We start from the raw sequence: 17,295 nt of genomic DNA, 5'->3' as shown, positions 1-17,295 counted from the left end.
GCGAGTGAGAAACAGGCAATCACATGTGGTTAAAATGTCCTCTTTATTCGTCAGTAAATACATTACAAACCGTTGTGGCAAAAGCCTTTTAACAACTACATTTAGAAACAACAGAAACAGGGATCGCTGTGTAATGATAAACATAACAATATGATAAACATAACAATATGATAAACATAACAATATGATAAACAGGTGTCTTTTCAGCTCATTTTCATAGATTCAACTCTGCAACAAATAAATAAATAAATAAATAGGTTCTTTCATTACACATCAGCTGTGTCGTTTGGTTTCTTCTGACAAACATGCACAGATAACTCCTATCACCTGCTTCCTTGTGTCCTCAGCACCTGTAAGGTAGTGCGGGCTGTCCCATCTGCACAGGGTGCACAAAAACACCTCCTAGCAGTATCCTCTCCCCCCAACCCAGCAGCTTGTTGAGGGTGACGCTGAAAGGTGAGAGCAGGCCCTTTTCCTTGACCTCAGCTCTGCTGTGCTGGCTGACAGAGAGACGCTGCTTCCTGTGGATAGCCTCTGCCTGCCCGTAGGAGTCGGGGTAACTCTTCACCTCGGCGCTCTCGCCAATCTTCCTGCTCTCGACCATTTTTTCTTGTTGCCTCTCGTTTGCTGTGGAGGAAGGGCATATTCCCAAAGGGGTCAAAGAGAGGGTGAGGCTTTTACGTTTCTCTAAGAGAGAAGCAGAGCCTGATGGGAGTTGTAGTTGGGTGGCCTTTAGCGTTGGGTTGATGGGCTCACAGGGACGGGAAGCTGAAACTTTCGATGGTTTCTGGACAGGCTGCAGGTCACGACGGGGAGGCAAATCAAGAGTCTGCAGTTGCTGCTGCTTGTTGTCAGTGCTGTCTGACAGCCAGCGTCTCTGCTGGGCTTTGTCTGTGTGGTGAGCTGAGTCTGCAGGGACGCTCTTAGCTTGACAGTTGCTGTTGTGACTGCTGTGAGAGAGGTTCACACTGTCGTTAGCAGATGGCAGGCAGCTGGCCAGCTGCTGGATGAGGAGGTCGTGGCCACGCGACTTTTGGCTCAGAGCACCCTGCAAGTGCTGCAGCTGACCCAGGAAGTTGAAGTTTGGGGAAATGGAGGGCCGGCGCTCTTTCACAAACCTTATAAGGGGACAGAAAGGATGTGGGTTATTGTTGCTAGTATTTCACACGTCATACTGAGTCTAGGTAGTACTCTGCAATGAGCTACAGTTACCACAGTATTATAGACTGTGTGACAATAAAGAGGAATAACAGGTTGATGCTCATTTGAGTGTACTGAATGTCTCGATAATGCTTATATAGAGTGCATGCATACGCTAACTGAGAGGTTTAGCAAGTGTTCAAGCTGCTTGTAACTTCACAAAGCCTTCTTGTTATTGATCAGGACTGACTACATCTGCTGGTTTCCTCTGACAAGCCGAAATGGATCGATACTCAGAACAATGGGATAAAGGAGATCTGTCAAGATTAAGACAGGTGCAGATTTACACAGCTGGGAAGGTCTGAACAACTGCAGCCTGCAAGATAAACATTCCCAACAACTGCATGTAAATACTTTGTTAAGGCAGGAATATCTGGATCCTCTCATGGATATCAAAATATGGTCTTTGGGAGGAGAAGTCCTAAAACATGATTATGTATACTGGTTCCTTTAGAGAGGTGTGCAGCCATTGTTCTTTGGAGTTATTGACTGTTGTAGATAAAAGTGTGAATACTATGTGCTGTGGACTGTTTAGAGAAATGAAAAGTCTCCAACTGTCAAGACCACAAATACTTAAACTCACAAGCAGAGTTAACTTCATTTCACCAGAGTGGTGAAAGTGCCAGAAAACCTCTGATAGCTGTAAGTTCAATAACTCATGTTCAGCTTTAGAAAGGAAATCAAAGGCTTCTTCAGTGTTTTTATGTTATTTGACAAAGTCGAGCTCAGGTCCCTCTGCGGGGTGAGTTTGTGCTACTAGCCATACCTGTAAGCATGGTCCAGGTCCATTTCCAGACTGTACATGACATAGGCAACAGCCAGAGCTGGGGAGCGGGAAATTCCTGCTGCACAGTGCACGAGCACCGAAGCCCCCGACGACACGGCTACATCTGAACACACAGAGTGACAGTCAGCCCAGCGGGACACAGAGCAAGTGCTGTGTTGGCTAAAGCTAACCACACTGCAAATTACATTTCTGAAAAATTCAATAATAAATATTTAAAAATTGAAAATAAATCTAAAAAACACGTCATGACTTGTGCATCAGGGTTCTGAATGAATGTGCCTGCAGCTGCTATCGTAGTGCCACTGCTAACTCAACCGACTGCATAGAGCCTTGAATGCAAACTTCTTGCACTGTCACAGAAGTAAAGCATTGTTCAAACACAATGATGACAACATGGAAAGTGTTTAGTGATCATGTGCATTAGAAATCTGAGGTAATCTTGTTCTATTGCTGTGAGTGAGGCCTTACCGATGAAATGCAGAGCCTGTGGGATCCAGGGCAGCAGGTTGTCCCACAGAGAGTCATCAATAGGAATGCGGAGATACCTGGAACCAGGCAGGAAGGAGGGCTGGGGGCTGCAGCGACTCACACTCAGCACATAGGAGATACCCAGCGAGGTCAGCTGGTCCTACACACACACACACACACACACGCGCGCGCGTTGTTTCTGCTGTACACAGTGATCACAGTGAAACGCACTTGGCTGTCTGTGCGCTACCTCACATATAAACTGATCCGTCTCTGTGTACATATTAATGCACTAATAATGTTGAACAATCGTGTTGGTAATTGTTTAGAGCACTTTTAACTTTATACTTCACTATTTTTTTTATTTGTTACAAATTAAAGAAAGAAAGAAAAATATTTCACACGTAATTTGTGAAATATTTGAATCGTTTAATAAGGTAATATAATAATATTGCACATGAAGTAATGATCTGCTCAGTAAAGGCAGCAGATTTACGTGAGCATGCGCAGCTGTAAGTGCTTCATGTTATTTAATGTCCACATCAGCCATGCATGTGCTGTGTGAGAGTATTGCACAGGAGCTGTTATTGCGACATTATGTCTTTGATAGCGACGGCACTGGTCCTCTTCCTACCTGCGTCACGTCGCTCTCTGCTCCGAGGTAGAGCTGCGGCAGGATGACGGACAGCGGGGGCCGCTCCATCTCTGTATCCCGAGACAAGACCATACCTGCAGCGCCACAGGCGACACGTAGGAAAGAAATCCGCTGCGTGAAACGTCCTGCGACCAGTTCTTAGAAGACAAACATTCAAACACAGTGTGCGTTTCCTCTTTTGCACGACGGTGCATCCGCGCTGTATCCACGCCGTACTTACTGAGGTGTCCGCTGCAGCGAGGTGCTTCCTCTTCACTGTGTTTCTCACACTGGATTCTCAACGATGAGCTCATCAACTTTCCAACAATAGATCTGAACTGGATGATGTCATTTTCAGCCAATCACTGCGCCGCCGCACACGCGCAGACGCAGCTGTCCGTGGGGCGGCCTCAGCAGCACAGACACATGACGTTCACTCCAGTCACATCTGGCCTGTGTACTGGCGGATAACCAGCCGAGGTTTCCCCCCTCTGGTGTTAACCTGCCTTCTTCTACTCTTTACGACCTTTCTATGCTCATTTAAACCACGCGGATTGATTTGCAGCATTTGATGGTTCTGCACAGCTTAGCTGTTCCTGGTCTGCACTCTGTGCCCTGAAGATGTGCAGTTTGAGGTTCCTAATACTACTAAGACCTAAGATCTCCTCGCGTTGTGAAAGGTATCCCAACTTACTACACTGAACCGTCTCTGGAGCATCCTTTGCACAACCAGCCTGAAACTTGGATCCTGTTGACAGCCCCCGTGTGTCCTGTAGATCTACCTTTTCTAGCTACTGATAAGATTTCTTGATGTCAGGCACTTCTGTCTGTCATCATCTTCATCGTGATTGCCATTGCCCTGCAAGATACTCGGGTACTGGTAGCTGTCCTGTATACCCACTTACGTTTCCTTCTGGCAACTCTAATCCTCCAGCCTGGATCCATTTCCTTGCTTTGCCGAACATGTCCGGTCTGAAGGATTTCTGCACGTAGACCCAGGGTAAGTAAGTTACTGCTGTTAATGAGCTTGATGTCAAACACATACAGAGTAGGTTTATCAGCTCTTTGGGCTGACCTCTCAGTACCCAGGAAACGGGCAGACCACCACAGACCCCTCACACCCTGGACACAGACTCCCTGATCTGCTGCCCTCTGGCAGACGGTGCAGAAGCCTGCAGACCAGGACACAGGAAGTTTCTTTCCCCTCGCCATCTCCCTCCTAAACAGTTGACCTGTCACACTGCTAGACTGCACCTTATGCAGACTCCGTGGTATTCATTTCTGTAATCCTGTGTGTGTACCGTGTCGTTTACATATTGTTGTTTTACATTGTTGTGCTTGAGAGACACCATCGATCAGAACCAAACTCCTTGTGTTAGCGCATATACCTGGCCAACAATCGTGATTCTGTGAGGGGACTGACACCTTTGCAGAACAGCAGTTACAGGTGACTTGTGGAACTTTCTACCATCGACAGGAGTCCAAGGTGAAAATCACTGCTGACCAAAATGCAAAAGCTTCTCTCACATCTGCCAAAAAAATCAAATGAATAAATATGTTGATCCCCAAGAATTTAGGGAAAACCTTCTGAGGATTACTGAGACAATCACACAAATGCACATGGTTCCTTCTCCATCGCTTGGGTGTGGTTTCAGTCGCCCACTGCCTTCTCACTCAGAAACCCCTTCACCTCCATATGGATTTGGACCAGTTGGCTTTCCAAACAGACTTCTTGCTTACTAATCCTCTGGACGTCCGTTCATGAGCTGCTCCTCATGAACGCAGGAAGATGATGGAAGTAATCCCCAAAAGTTGATTCTGTTATCAGGACGTTTTCAGTGGGAGAAACGTTTCATCATCAGGTGACGTCTTCAGTCTCAGCTGCAGGTTTCCACCTTACAAACAGAACATTTGCATGACTGAAACCAGCCCACTGAGGGAACGATGTGAGCTCAGCTCCTTTGCATGTTAATGATCGAGGAACTGAGCTCACAGCCAGAATCAACTGTTGGGGATTTACTTAGCTGGATGAAGGAGCATGCATTAAGATGTAATCCTTCCATTCTCTTAACATCTCCATCATGTCTACAATCAGTGTATAAAGACACGTTCTTCTCTCCCACCTCAGTGTCCAGTCTCACAACCGTCAGTACTTTCCCTTGCAAACACTTTGTCCCATCTCTGCATGCGCACTGTTGGCCAGCAGCACCACAGCTGATTGTTGTTTGGCTGTGGCTCAGGCAGGTAGATCAGGTGATCTCATAATCGTTTTAATCCCACTCTGGTCTGAATCCCAGGTTGCTTTCTGATGCAGAGTGAATGCTGGAGAGCGTTCAGGCGTTTAAAAAACAAAACACAGGAGCACCACCAGCGCTGATATGCATGTTACGTTAGGACCCCCCCCATTTATCCGGGCATGTGCTGACACTAGCAGTGCACTGGCTTGTGGCGCCTGTGCCTGGCTGCCATTCATACAGGGAGACTGTCAGTGTGACGAGACAGGAAGCATCAGTTTGGATATATATGGCATAATTTTACTTCACATTTTTTCATTACAGAGTAAATCTTGTAATCTAACACAGGTATTGGACAGGTTCCTAACACCAATATATGAGGCTGCATTAGCTAGTGGATACTGCATAGACACGCACACAAACTCATGTACACACACGCACAGAATGACAAAATCACTACATTTCACTACAAAGTTCTATGTCCTGTGATGGCTGTGCAGCCACAGACGATTATGTGACCACGTGTTAGAAATGTCTGCAGGCTCTTTTCTTACCTGGTTACACACACACACACACACACGCACGCACGCACGCACACACACACGCATGTGCACGCACACACGCGCGCGCGCACACACACACACGCACGCGCGTGTGCACGCACACACACACGCACGTGCACGCACACACACACGCACGTGCACGCACACACACACGCACGCACGTGCACGCACACACACACCCGCACGCGCACACACACGCGCATGTGCACGCACACACACATGCGCACGCACACACACATGCACACACGCACGCACACACACACACGCACGCACGCACACACACACACGCACGCAGCAGTTGTGTTGGACTTCTGGGTGTCTAACATTCTGGACTCCGGGAACATCGGTGCTTGATGATGACACAACAGCCGGACGAGTGGTGGATAAATTTCAGAGATCCAAAGCTGGACATGAGCAACTTCTGAATATCAGCTGTTTGTGTGTCAGCTTGTGTATCAGCTGTTTGTGTGTCAGCTGTTTGTGTATTTATTCTATAACGTTAAGCTGACCAGACTGAAGTCTGTCCCAGCTGGGATGTTGCTACATGTGTAGAGAGCTTCTCTGTCCCAGCACAAACTCTGGGATCCACCAGGTACATTTGATGCATGCATTTATGTTTTCAATCCCAATTGGCTGTGCATTTCTTTGGAGAATAAAACCAAAGAAAGCCAAAGCGACACGGCTGCAGCAGCCCAAACCATAGTCCCTGTTTGGACTGGTCTTATCCACAAGCCCACCGTTGCCCTGCGCTTCTTCAGCGGTGGGGAAACAGGAAGCCAGTTCTCTGACTTGGAAAACTAAAGCGTGGTGTTCGAACACCTTTTGAAAAAGATTTGGTCTCATCTGTGGGGGCGTGGTTTTACTTTGAGATGAGCTTTTAAAAACACGCTTCAATCGTGCAGGAGTCAAATGAAACCTGTGCACACCTGGCAGGCTGGTGCCTCCCCAAGCTTTCAATCACAAGCACCTGAACCACACTCAAGGACGTGGACGGGTCGCTGCTGGTCACCGACTATCTGCAGTCTTCACTCGGTGCTATCGTAGCACTTGTTCACGGTGGATGAAATGATCAGTACCGGTCTGAACGAGCTGATGGGAATGTGAAAGCATTAAATTCATTTACCTACACATAAGTTCAATGAGAACATCATGTGTGGGAAACGAACGGCTGGGGGTGTCAGGGGAGGGATCAGAGGGGAGGAGCCTGTGCCTCCCCAGGGGGAATGGTAGACCAGCTCACTGCAGCTCCAACCCCACAGACTCCAGCAGAGGTCGGCAGGTGAGCAGTGAGCAGGTCTTAAAGGAATGTGCTATAAACGAATGTCTCACACACAGACACAGCAGCACTACGTCACACAGTCTGTGTGGAGCAGAATGAGACCCCAGACACAACCACATGCTCGCTCTCCTGGTCATACTCTCCAGCTACACAGGTAAACCAACAAAAACAATAATGTAGCATTATGTTAATAAACAAGTAGAAGATGAACTAGAATCAGAATGTGGAACAGGATGACATTAATATTGCTGCTGCTAGCAGCGGCTGCTTTTCCCTTATGTAGGTTACACTCTTGGTTTTTTACTCTGATTCTCTGTTGGAGGGAGGAGGACAGGTGCGGTAGGTCTGAGGGAGCGGTCGCTGGTGGGGATGGTGGGAGTACTGGTCACGTGGAGGCGGGGACTCTAGAACTGTTGGGCCAGCAGCTCACAGAGACGCTTTGACACAGTGTCTTTGCTGCAGCGCAGAGTCAGACGGTACATCTGCACACAGAGACACAGAGTGAGCAAACGACAGGAAGCACGTGATGGACCCAAGCGATCGGTGCTTTTCACTTAGACGAGACAGGGACCTTCCTGTACCTGTACCTGTGCCTGTGCGTTCGGTTCCAGTCTCAGCAGGCAGCCGATCTGCTGGCCCTTGGTCTGGATCACTCCAGCACACACATAATTCTCCGGGTTGGGATCGATGTTGTCCAGCAGGGCCGTTCCCAGTCCCAGAAGCTGCACACAAACATTAGCAAACACAAAGAGTCACAAAAAGGAACAAGACAATCTGGCACTAGCCTCGGTCATCAACAGAGACCATCATAGACGCCTGTTTCACACCTGAAGAGTCAGAACAGGTATGTGCAATCATGAGACAAGAGCAGCTTTAGGCTACATCCACACGTACCCGGGTATTTTTGAAAAACGCAGATTTTTCTATGCGTTTGCACCTTTCGTCCACACGTAAACGGCGTTTTCGGTCACTAAAAACTCAGACCAGGGTGGAGATTTTCTAAAACTCAGTTTTTGCATTTACGTCTGGACGAGAAAAACGCAGAAAACGCAGCGTCAAAGGTGTGCGCCTTTTTTGTCGTCACACTGCGCCGCGTTATTGTTTTGGTGAAATGAATTTCTACAATACTGTTACTGTTAATTGTCTCTGCAGTGTTTAAATGCTTACATACACACACACAGTTACTGTCCCTCCACACATACCACTCGGTTCTGCTTCTATGCCCCAGCTTTGTTTACTTTTTCCCACGGAGGCTTCTAGACTTCTGATTGGCCAACATTTCTGCACGGTTAGGAATATAGCGCCACCTGCTGCTTTGGCATGTCTTAGCAGCGTTTTCCTTCATTTCTGCCTTTACGTGTGGACGGGATTATTTTTTAAAACAAAAACGGAAAATCTCCGTTTTCAAAAATACCCGCGTACGTGTGGACGCAGCTTTAGTGTTTTCCTTGACAAACGCATCAAACATGGTCCTACCTTGGCCTTAAGTACTTCAGTGTCCATGCTGTGGTTTGCCTTGAAAATCTTTTGTGCTTCTTGCTGAGGCCTGAGGAGAGACAGTTACACGTGATGGGAGAGGTGCAGCCCAGGGGAGTTAGAGGTTAACCCTCCAAACACTCGGGTGTTTAGCTTCTCATGAAATGCAAAATTCACAGTAACACATCACATTTGCTACATCAGCCATTAGGACATTTCTTCCTGACAAATGAACTGAAAAACCCAATGACACACGTGCTTAGAGCTGGTTCACATATCATGCCTGCAGTCACGTGACCCAGCTGTGCCAGCTGATTAACAGCACCAGCAAGTAACTCTGAAACTGTATTTGCTGTTGTTGCATTACAAACAAAAGCATCACCAGTGGAAAGGTGAAGCAGGATCAGAGGGTGTAGCACCCACCAGTCACAGGTACAACAAGGCTGATGGAAGAAACACACAGTCAAATGTAAAAGCATGTAGAACGTGTACACACAAGTGTGCGAACATCACGTGCTGCCTCAGCTCTGCTCAGACACTTACTGGCTCAGCTGCTTCCAGCGCTGGAAGAAGTCGCTGGAGGACATTTCAGTCGGCTGGAAGAACTTGTTGATGGTGACGGGCAGCTTGAGGGTCAGGTTCTGCAGAGCTCCTCCATACCTGCTCACACACACACAGACACACACACACAGACACACACACACGCACACACAGACACTTTGGCTCCAGCTTCAGTGGGTACGATTTATTTCTGGAGATTTTTGGATAACTAGATGCTAACGACGGTTTCAGTGTTCTCCTTGAAAGTGTTGGTTCTTGTTATTCTCTTTAACACAGTGGGGGCAAACACACTGACTGATCGAAACATCATCGTGGGGACGTGATCGAGCTCGCCGCTGTCTGGGACTGACACACAGACCTACCTGAACTTGATGTTGAGCAGCGGGGCGTCACAGAAGTCCGTTATACACTCGATGTTGAGGACCTGTTGGATCTGGGCTCCTCCCTCTACCAGTGGCTCCACTGGTTTGCTCTGAACATTCAGCTGTGTTTAGTTGTCAAGAACCACACAAACAGACCTGCAACTCTGTGCAGTGCACACACTGGTTTACAGAGTCGCTGCAGCCTCGAGGGATCCATTCTCATCCCGAGGCGACACTACTACTGCAAACAGCATGTAGGCTCTAACATAAGTATTCACAGATGCTCTACAAAGAGACTTAAACATACACATCACTCCTTGATTCCACGTGCGAGTTGCACTTTCCTTCATCACAGTGACACAGACATGATAGTCCTGGGAGCTTTGGATGTTTCTACACTACGACTGAGTTCAAAGGATATGAGCCTGCAGTTCGCCGGGACAGCTGACTGTGGTGCTGAAGCTGGCAAACTGCACCGAGGTCTTGTTACCATAGAAGAGGTACATTCTCCCTGAGGAAGACACACATCATTTTAAGGTGCTTTCAATGATCGACTTGGATTGTGGCTTACGCAAAATAAATACAGTATCAGTACAGCAGGCCAGGCCCCACTAGATGGGCCATAACTGAAACGAATAACTCTTACTGGCCTCAACAAGGTGGGAAACTGGTTTTCATGGAGCAGCCACGGTGGGAAACTTGATAAGATGGGATGTCTAAGCTCACATGCAGTATATAAATCAGTACATGCATCTTCATCATAACATCTACTGGTGTGGATTTCCCATTAGCATCAGCCTGAGAGCGCTGAGCCAGCACTGAACACCATAACCCCAGAGATCCTCCCACTCAATCCCTACAGGGTCCGGTACTCGGCCCCCTGCTGGACACCCACCCACCCACCCATCATTGTCCAGCATGCTGAGTATGCTTCCTATGACAGAGAGCTCTGCACTTCCAACGTGGCTGCTGGTTTAATGCACAAACAGCAAATAGGACACCACTGTGCTCATCTCTGATGGAGATAAGACAGCGTACAGGAGGAGGGAGACGATTTGTCCCGCTGGTGCTCAGCAAATCCCCTGAAACTGAACAAAAAACAAAAGAACTTATGGTGGACTTCAGACAGCTTTCTCCCCTCTCGTGAGAAATGAGTCTGCTGCAGTCTCCACCTTCAGCTTTCTGCTAAACTCACAGCTGGACCCACAACACCAACACCTCGTAAACAGAGCCCAGCAGTGGCTGCACGTCCTCCCTGTCCTAAGGAAGAACAACCTGGACCAGAAGCTGCTGCTGGCCTTCTACCAGACCTCAGTAATGCTGTCCTACTGCCTGGGTGTTTGGTATACAGGCCCCTACTGAGGCCACGTGGAAGGTAAGTAACACTGTCCAAAGAAATCAATGGCCTCCATCTGCCACCCCTGGAGGCCGTTGCTAGCTCCTCCGGTCTCAGGAAACCCAGCGTCATAAACATTTCATAGCATGTTCTGACTGAGAGATTTGAAGCTAATTCAAACGTACAGCTCTGCTGTCACTTCCAACATAAATGAAGACAGAAACTAAACAGCAGTGACGTTTGCAGGGTTACTGAAGTTTGGCTAGCTGGTATATAATGTTGTGCTATGTGATTGCTAGCGACACAGCTATGTTAGCATAACATTAGCACAGTGAAGCTGGAGGATGAACGCCAACTTTTCTTCCACTCGATAAAAGTTAACGTGAGGGATTCTGATGGTTAGAGACAAATGCAGTTGCATAGCAGGATGCTGTACACGGACCAAACTTCAGTCAGGAGAACAACTGAGATCATTCATCCACAATACGAGGTTAGTCATTAACATACTGCAACAACATGGGAACAGAGCAGCTGCAGAGAATTCAGCATTAATGAATCAATGTTACGGAAGTGGAGGAAGCGCAGTTTTTGGCTTTCCCCATATTTCAAAAGTGCTTCATCTCTTTGCTGTGACTGTCGCCATAATTTGCAGATGATAATGGTTGTAGCCGCTGCGATGCTTTCGACCAAAACAGGCGCAGCTTGATGACATCATCAACATGCGCTATCGCAATCGAGATTTTGACTATACCGCTCTGTCGTTGGCCAAATTTATGTCGTTTCTATCGCCCACCCCTACCATACACCTCTGCACCCTGTGACCCTGGTCTTCCACTTTGTGGATGAGATCCTGGGCTCCTGATCGTGCAAGATCTAGGAGGGAAAAGCTCCTACTCACAAGCTAGCTCGCTGCAGCAGTAACTCAAGTTCAGTGCGGATTCTTTCATAGATGTTGGTAAAGGCAGACTGAGTTGATCTCATGTTGTCAGTGTGGCTGAGACTGAAAGCCCTTCATGAATGAAGAGGTGTGGCTCAGCACTTTGTCCGTGCAGGTAATAATCTCAAACTATACTGGCAGCCTCCTACAGGAGAGGCACCTGAGGTTGAGATTAGTGAGGTTCACACTCACTCACTGCCTCCCCAGCAGGGTGATGACACCTCATAGCTTTTTACAGCTGGGGGGTAAGAGCTACACCACAATATAGCCATTCAAACATAATGAATTACTAAATCACACATGTATTGGTAGGAAAAGGTATAAGAAGTAATGTAATGTAAACTCACCCAGATTCTGACGATACTCTGACTTGATGCCGATCTGCAGCAGCTGATTCTCAAACAAAACTCCGTTGTTTTTGCACACAAACCTGGGAGGCAGAAGACAAACAGTGAAATGACACGAACAAAACATCCCTGCAGCTATTTGACAAAACTGCTCCTACTCAGATAATCAGTTATACAGTATTGTGCAAAAGCCTCTTTCTTATTTAAGACTGGAAAGAGATCTACTGATGGTGCTTTTCAGCAACAACACGCAGCCCCAAACCATCAGAGCCTCCACTGTTTTAAAGAAGACGCTCTCTCCTCCGTGTACACTGAGGACTTCCTGCTGCTACTGACATTCAGTCCAGTAACTTGTAACTCGTTGGTGTAGAAACTCTATTTTATGCCTGTCAAACTGCTGTCATAGGCAACATACTGCAACAAGATAAAACCTTATTATAGTAGTTATGTGTACACAACATCAATCGTAGGTTAATGTTAAAGAAGCAAAAACAAAATGTTCCTGTGAAAATGTTAGATGAGTGGAAAGAAATGCTGCTGATGTCCAAAGACAAACTTCCACAGGCCTTTAGAAACACTCAGTGGAAAAAACAAACAAACACTATAAAGAACTGGGGTTGGTTCAAGACTTTTGCACAGTACTGTATCCTAATTTTGATATTTAGCAAGTAATTGACTCACCTCTGTGGGTGCACTGATCTGTTAGCCACTGCTTTAATGTCAACATTCATAAAGTCACAGAGAATAAGATCAGATCTAACGTGGTTCCTTCAGTGAGCACGAGTACAGCACATGTAGTGTGAGATATCACGGCTGATGGGACCTCTACTCCTCTACAAACTTTATAGATCCAGGGATTTCAAAACGGACTCACGAGCAACATCAGACAGTGAATGTTCCCCTGATGGAAAGCAGATCCCACATCTGGGCTACTACCATAGGGTGTGCCCTCCATTCCCTCACCAGGAAGCTGTCGGAGAAAGAAGATGAACGCTGCACTACAGCAGCAGAGAGTGAGACCCCTTTAACACAGCAGAAGGGAACATGTCCCACCCTGCCTCTGAGAGACCACTGTTGAATCTCCCATCCTGACTACGACATGCTGGGCCTCAAACGCTCGTCTTTAACAGTGAAAGTGGCCCGACAGTGAGCACATAGGCCATCGTGCCCAACAATCAGAACATGGTTTGCAAATGCAGTCAGCACCCCAGCTTAACAGAGCGGCGGCGATGAAATGCAGCACGTGCTCAGACTTTAGACGACTTTAGACTGCGATCGGTAACCTGTAGCAACAGTTCGCAGCACCCACGGAGAGGAGGCACAAGCTGAGGCAGGTGAGCAGAACCCAGTGTGTCTGCAGGAAATGCATCACCTGCTTCGTTTAGTTTGGTTTAGACTGGGAGAGGAGAGGGTCATGGCGTGCGACAGGAGTCCACAAACATCTTTTTAGGGTCGAGCGCCGGAGCTTGTGATTAAGGCTTCAGGCCCAGCCAACTGTCTCCTAGCATACACATCCACCAGGCAGGAGGGGCATGCCATCCAAAGAGAAACCCCACCTCTGGACAGGGGCGAACAGTCAGCTCCTGGCCGGGGACGTCCTACCGCGAGGACGTCCCACCACGGGGACGTCCCAGTGTAGACCCAGTACACACTGGAGAAGTGACATCTATGGGCTGCTCTGGGAAACGATTCATGTTGACCCCGAGGATGTGGCTGGAGAGAGGCAGGTCTGAGCTGCTGCCCCTGCACCGTTGAGTGGTGTTACCAGTTACTGAAGAATGGGATTAATGGTTTCAAATGCCTTTGTTGAGACAGTGTAGGACATTATCCATTAAATGTTCTCAAATTCAAGGCAATATTGGTTCTTAGCTTTACACGAGTCGTCGAACTTTTTTCCTCGTTTAGTCGACTAAGAAATGAGTCACCAGGAACGTCTCTGGTGTTGGTACACAGCAACTGTGTGAGAGCAGAGAGGACTAACAGTAGCCCAGCTCAGCAGAGGGGTTCTGCCCCTCAGTGAGAACAGCCTAAGAACCGGCTGATATACGTGCAGCCACACATACGTCATTACAGCCATTAAAGAATATCCCACACTACATGCACTGTACCAAGTGAATCGCCTGAACAGGAACCACATATGTATGAACCAAATACTGTCAGTGTCTGATAGTTGTGTGTTGTGCCACAGCTGGATAAAAATGTTCAACAATGACACAAATAATCTTTTACAGGTTACCTGACAAACAAAGGGGAATCAAATAAAACTGTTATTTTAAATATTGGAACTGGATCAGTACACGAGTGGCACTGTGTGAATGATGTAACCACAACACTGTATTCAAACAAACAGAATCCACGTTGGAAAGTGGCATGAATCAGACTCAGCAGGGCCTCTAATGTACATGCTTTTTATAAACAGCAGCAGAACTATGTAGAGCTGATATTTTAATTCAGTGTGAGGACTCTTTTTGACAAGGAATCAAACAATTTTATGCCGAGCTACAGCATGAAAATGTTTAGACACAGAAGAAGCTTACTTGTTAAGAAGTTCATCTGCCTCAGACAGAGGAGGAGCAGGATCCTCAGAGGGAGGAGCAGAGCTGGGGGGCCACAGGGCAAGGATGCAGGGACAGCCCACAGAACAAAGCAGGGATGGAAGCAGATAGGCAACAGGACAAATAAGGGATGAATGGGTAAGAGTGGAAATGGGAAATGAGAGCAACTCGTTCAACACAGTAAACAGGAACGTGTGATGGAAATTGATAACAAGATAAAGATAAAGTAAAATGCAGAGCTGGTTAGTACAAGCACTTTACAGGTGAGTGATACACAGTGAAGACATCAGCTACTTAATCAGTTCACCATGCACGCTGAATCTGTGCTACAATACTCGCACAAATCTAACAGCTTTATACTGACTGCTTAACACGGCCCCACCGCTGAAGCTAAAGCAGGGCTTCAAGTAACGTTAAAGGTGAACATCAGCACTAAACACATGCATACTGTGCAACGTGATGCCATTAATGATGGTTTGAATGCACAATATTTGCCCCACAGACAGTGTTTCCATGTTTTTACAGTTGTATTTTCCCATGTAATGATCATCTACAGGCTGTTTAATGTTTAACTACCAGTCAGGACTGGGGTTAGGGTTAGGGTTAAAGGTTATTACCAATAAGGTGCATCAACCAAAGCAAAATATGAGATACTGTGGATCAATGGAGACACAATTTGACTAAGATATCAGCGAAGCTTCTGCTGCACTGACAAACAAACTGGTGTCTGAAAGAACGATGGTGCTCATACCCATCCAAATATATTCATGGCCCTTTTCCACTGGTACCTACTCAGCTCGGCGCCATGCAGCTCTGCTCGGCTTCAGTCGTTTCCATCACAATCGAGCACCAAGTCCAGAGTTTGTGACACAAACACAACAAAGCGATGGTGTAGCTGCTGCTGGTGTGTGGCCTTTCAGCTCGGGGACCACCGCTTGTGTCATTGTTGGGTTTAGTCTCTCTCTCTTATGACTCATTGTGCGACGCCACTCAGTGGCCAGTTGGACCAACATGACTCGACTGGTTTTCCATTACAACCCAGTAGTACCTTGTCTGCGTGCTTGTCGTCATAGTAACGTGTGTGCGTGTCCCACAACACAATTAATATGCAACAAAGGTGGACGTCGAAGTGAATACATACCTGCTGCTGGGGCTGTAGCTTTTCGTCACACTCGGGGAACACGCCGCCGTTTTCTGTAGCCGTTTAGATTTTTGTGAAAGCGACGCCAAGCAGGTACCAAAAAAGTACCGGCTACCAACTACTGTGACCTAATGGAAAACCCTGCAAACCGCGCCGAGTCGATTCGAGTAGGTAGCAATGAAAAAGGGCTGTAGGTACTAAAAAATCCTGGTACCACCACCTAATGGTAAACCCTACAAACCAAGTCGAGTCAAGCTGAGTACAGAAATGGGCCGTTAGATACCCAGGGCTTCACAAACCTACAGGTTGAAACTCATTAAGAGTAAATATAATAACAAAAGCATCTTTTATAGATGAACAGACTTATCTGTAGCTCTGTTATATTACTGTGATGCACCTGACAGGAGAAGCAGAGCAATAATTCAGGACCACAGCTCCCAGTGAGACCAGAACACAGTCGAGCTTGATGAGCAGAAGCCAGACACCAGCTCTTTATCTGGACAAACTGGCTGAATGAGTGTTTTTGCTGTCTGGTTTATTACAGAAGGAAAGCCCAGAAAAGAGGGCAGTGTGTTGTACTGACCACAGAACTGTGGATCTGCTGCTCTCACTGCTCCTGTGTGGACAGGGTTATATTGATCTCCCACAATTTTAGACGAGCAACTACCAACTTGAATGCGCCCTTTGGCACCGTGTACCCTGTATGAAGCAGTGCAGTTTCCCTGTAAACGGCTCCCTGCTGCTGCTACGAACCACGTGGCTGACAGCACAAAAGTGTGACTAAGCTACTTCTTCACTTACGTGTAAGTCTCCTCCTCAGTAATACACATGTTAAAGACATTTTCAATGAAAACAAACAAAAACCCGAGTTGCATGTTTTTAGCCAGTTCTAATTCTGTAGGTTACTACTGGTCCCTTACTCCGAGTCACCAGAACCCTCCACCAATAGGGGATCGGAGGTCTCAGTGGGCTGTTCCAGATCTCTGTCAGTGCCAATCATGGTGAAGGACAGGAGAAGACACGCATCCACATCAAACACACAGATGTGTAACCGCACAGACACACACAGACACACAAACACGGGGGAATGGAGAGAAGGGAAAGAGAAAAAGACGAAAGACAGTCACATACATAGCAAGATTAAAAAAAGCAGACCTGCCAACCGTGAAGCTCACAGCGAGTCTATCGTCTCCGTTCTCCACAGATCAGGAACGCTGCGAGCTGTGACTGCACGTCTGACGTTTCTTAAAGCTTTTTCTTAAAGATAGCGGGGTGACCCGCTACAGGTCATGTGCTCCATTTACATGAGCCAAAGAATGAAGGCGTGGCTTATTATCACCAGAGGTTCAATTATGAGAGCGTGGCTCACGCCATCATGTGCCCTTTGAGATCACGTGACTGGATAGTGAGTGGGG

General features: G+C 47.2%; 2 protein-coding genes across 10 annotated transcripts in view; both read right to left on the bottom strand.

Moving 5' to 3' along the window:
- Positions 1 to 196: 196 nt before the first annotated feature.
- Positions 197 to 5,488, bottom strand: LOC146520891 (uncharacterized). The gene is made up of 5 exons (XM_085155653.1): positions 3,331 to 5,488; positions 3,090 to 3,184; positions 2,456 to 2,615; positions 1,967 to 2,090; positions 197 to 1,118 (listed from the first exon to the last, which is right to left on the bottom strand). Exons 1-5 carry the CDS (start codon positions 3,401 to 3,403, stop codon positions 344 to 346), a joined length of 1,227 nt encoding a protein of 408 aa, XP_085011779.1. The 5' UTR covers positions 3,404 to 5,488; the 3' UTR covers positions 197 to 343.
- Positions 5,489 to 5,601: 113 nt separating this feature from the next.
- The window catches only part of ap2a1 (adaptor related protein complex 2 subunit alpha 1), a 27,940-nt gene continuing 16,246 nt past the window's right edge, over positions 5,602 to 17,295 (bottom strand). For 2 of the 9 annotated variants that reach the window (XM_085155602.1, XM_085155605.1), the window contains 7 exons: positions 12,185 to 12,267; positions 9,987 to 10,075; positions 9,565 to 9,689; positions 9,185 to 9,301; positions 8,642 to 8,711; positions 7,747 to 7,887; positions 5,602 to 7,647 (listed from right to left, as the gene is read on the bottom strand). In XM_085155602.1, coding sequence (XP_085011728.1) covers positions 7,570 to 7,647; positions 7,747 to 7,887; positions 8,642 to 8,711; positions 9,185 to 9,301; positions 9,565 to 9,689; positions 9,987 to 10,075; positions 12,185 to 12,267 — 703 coding nt within the window. In that variant the 3' untranslated portion in view covers positions 5,602 to 7,569. Of the gene's footprint in view, positions 7,648 to 7,746; positions 7,888 to 8,641; positions 8,712 to 9,184; positions 9,302 to 9,564; positions 9,699 to 9,986; positions 10,076 to 12,184; positions 12,268 to 14,721; positions 14,785 to 16,800; positions 16,864 to 17,295 lie in introns of those variants that run through there. The other 7 variants (XM_085155607.1, XM_085155608.1, XM_085155600.1 and 4 more) reach the window with 6 other exon arrangements.

The sequence above is a fragment of the Neolamprologus multifasciatus genome, chromosome 4 (genome assembly GCF_963576455.1).
Source record: "Neolamprologus multifasciatus chromosome 4, fNeoMul1.2, whole genome shotgun sequence".
NCBI classification, from domain to species: Eukaryota; Metazoa; Chordata; class Actinopteri; order Cichliformes; family Cichlidae; genus Neolamprologus; species Neolamprologus multifasciatus.
The sequence above is the reverse complement of the archived record's forward strand: the minus strand, read 5'-3'. Positions and strand labels throughout refer to the sequence as shown.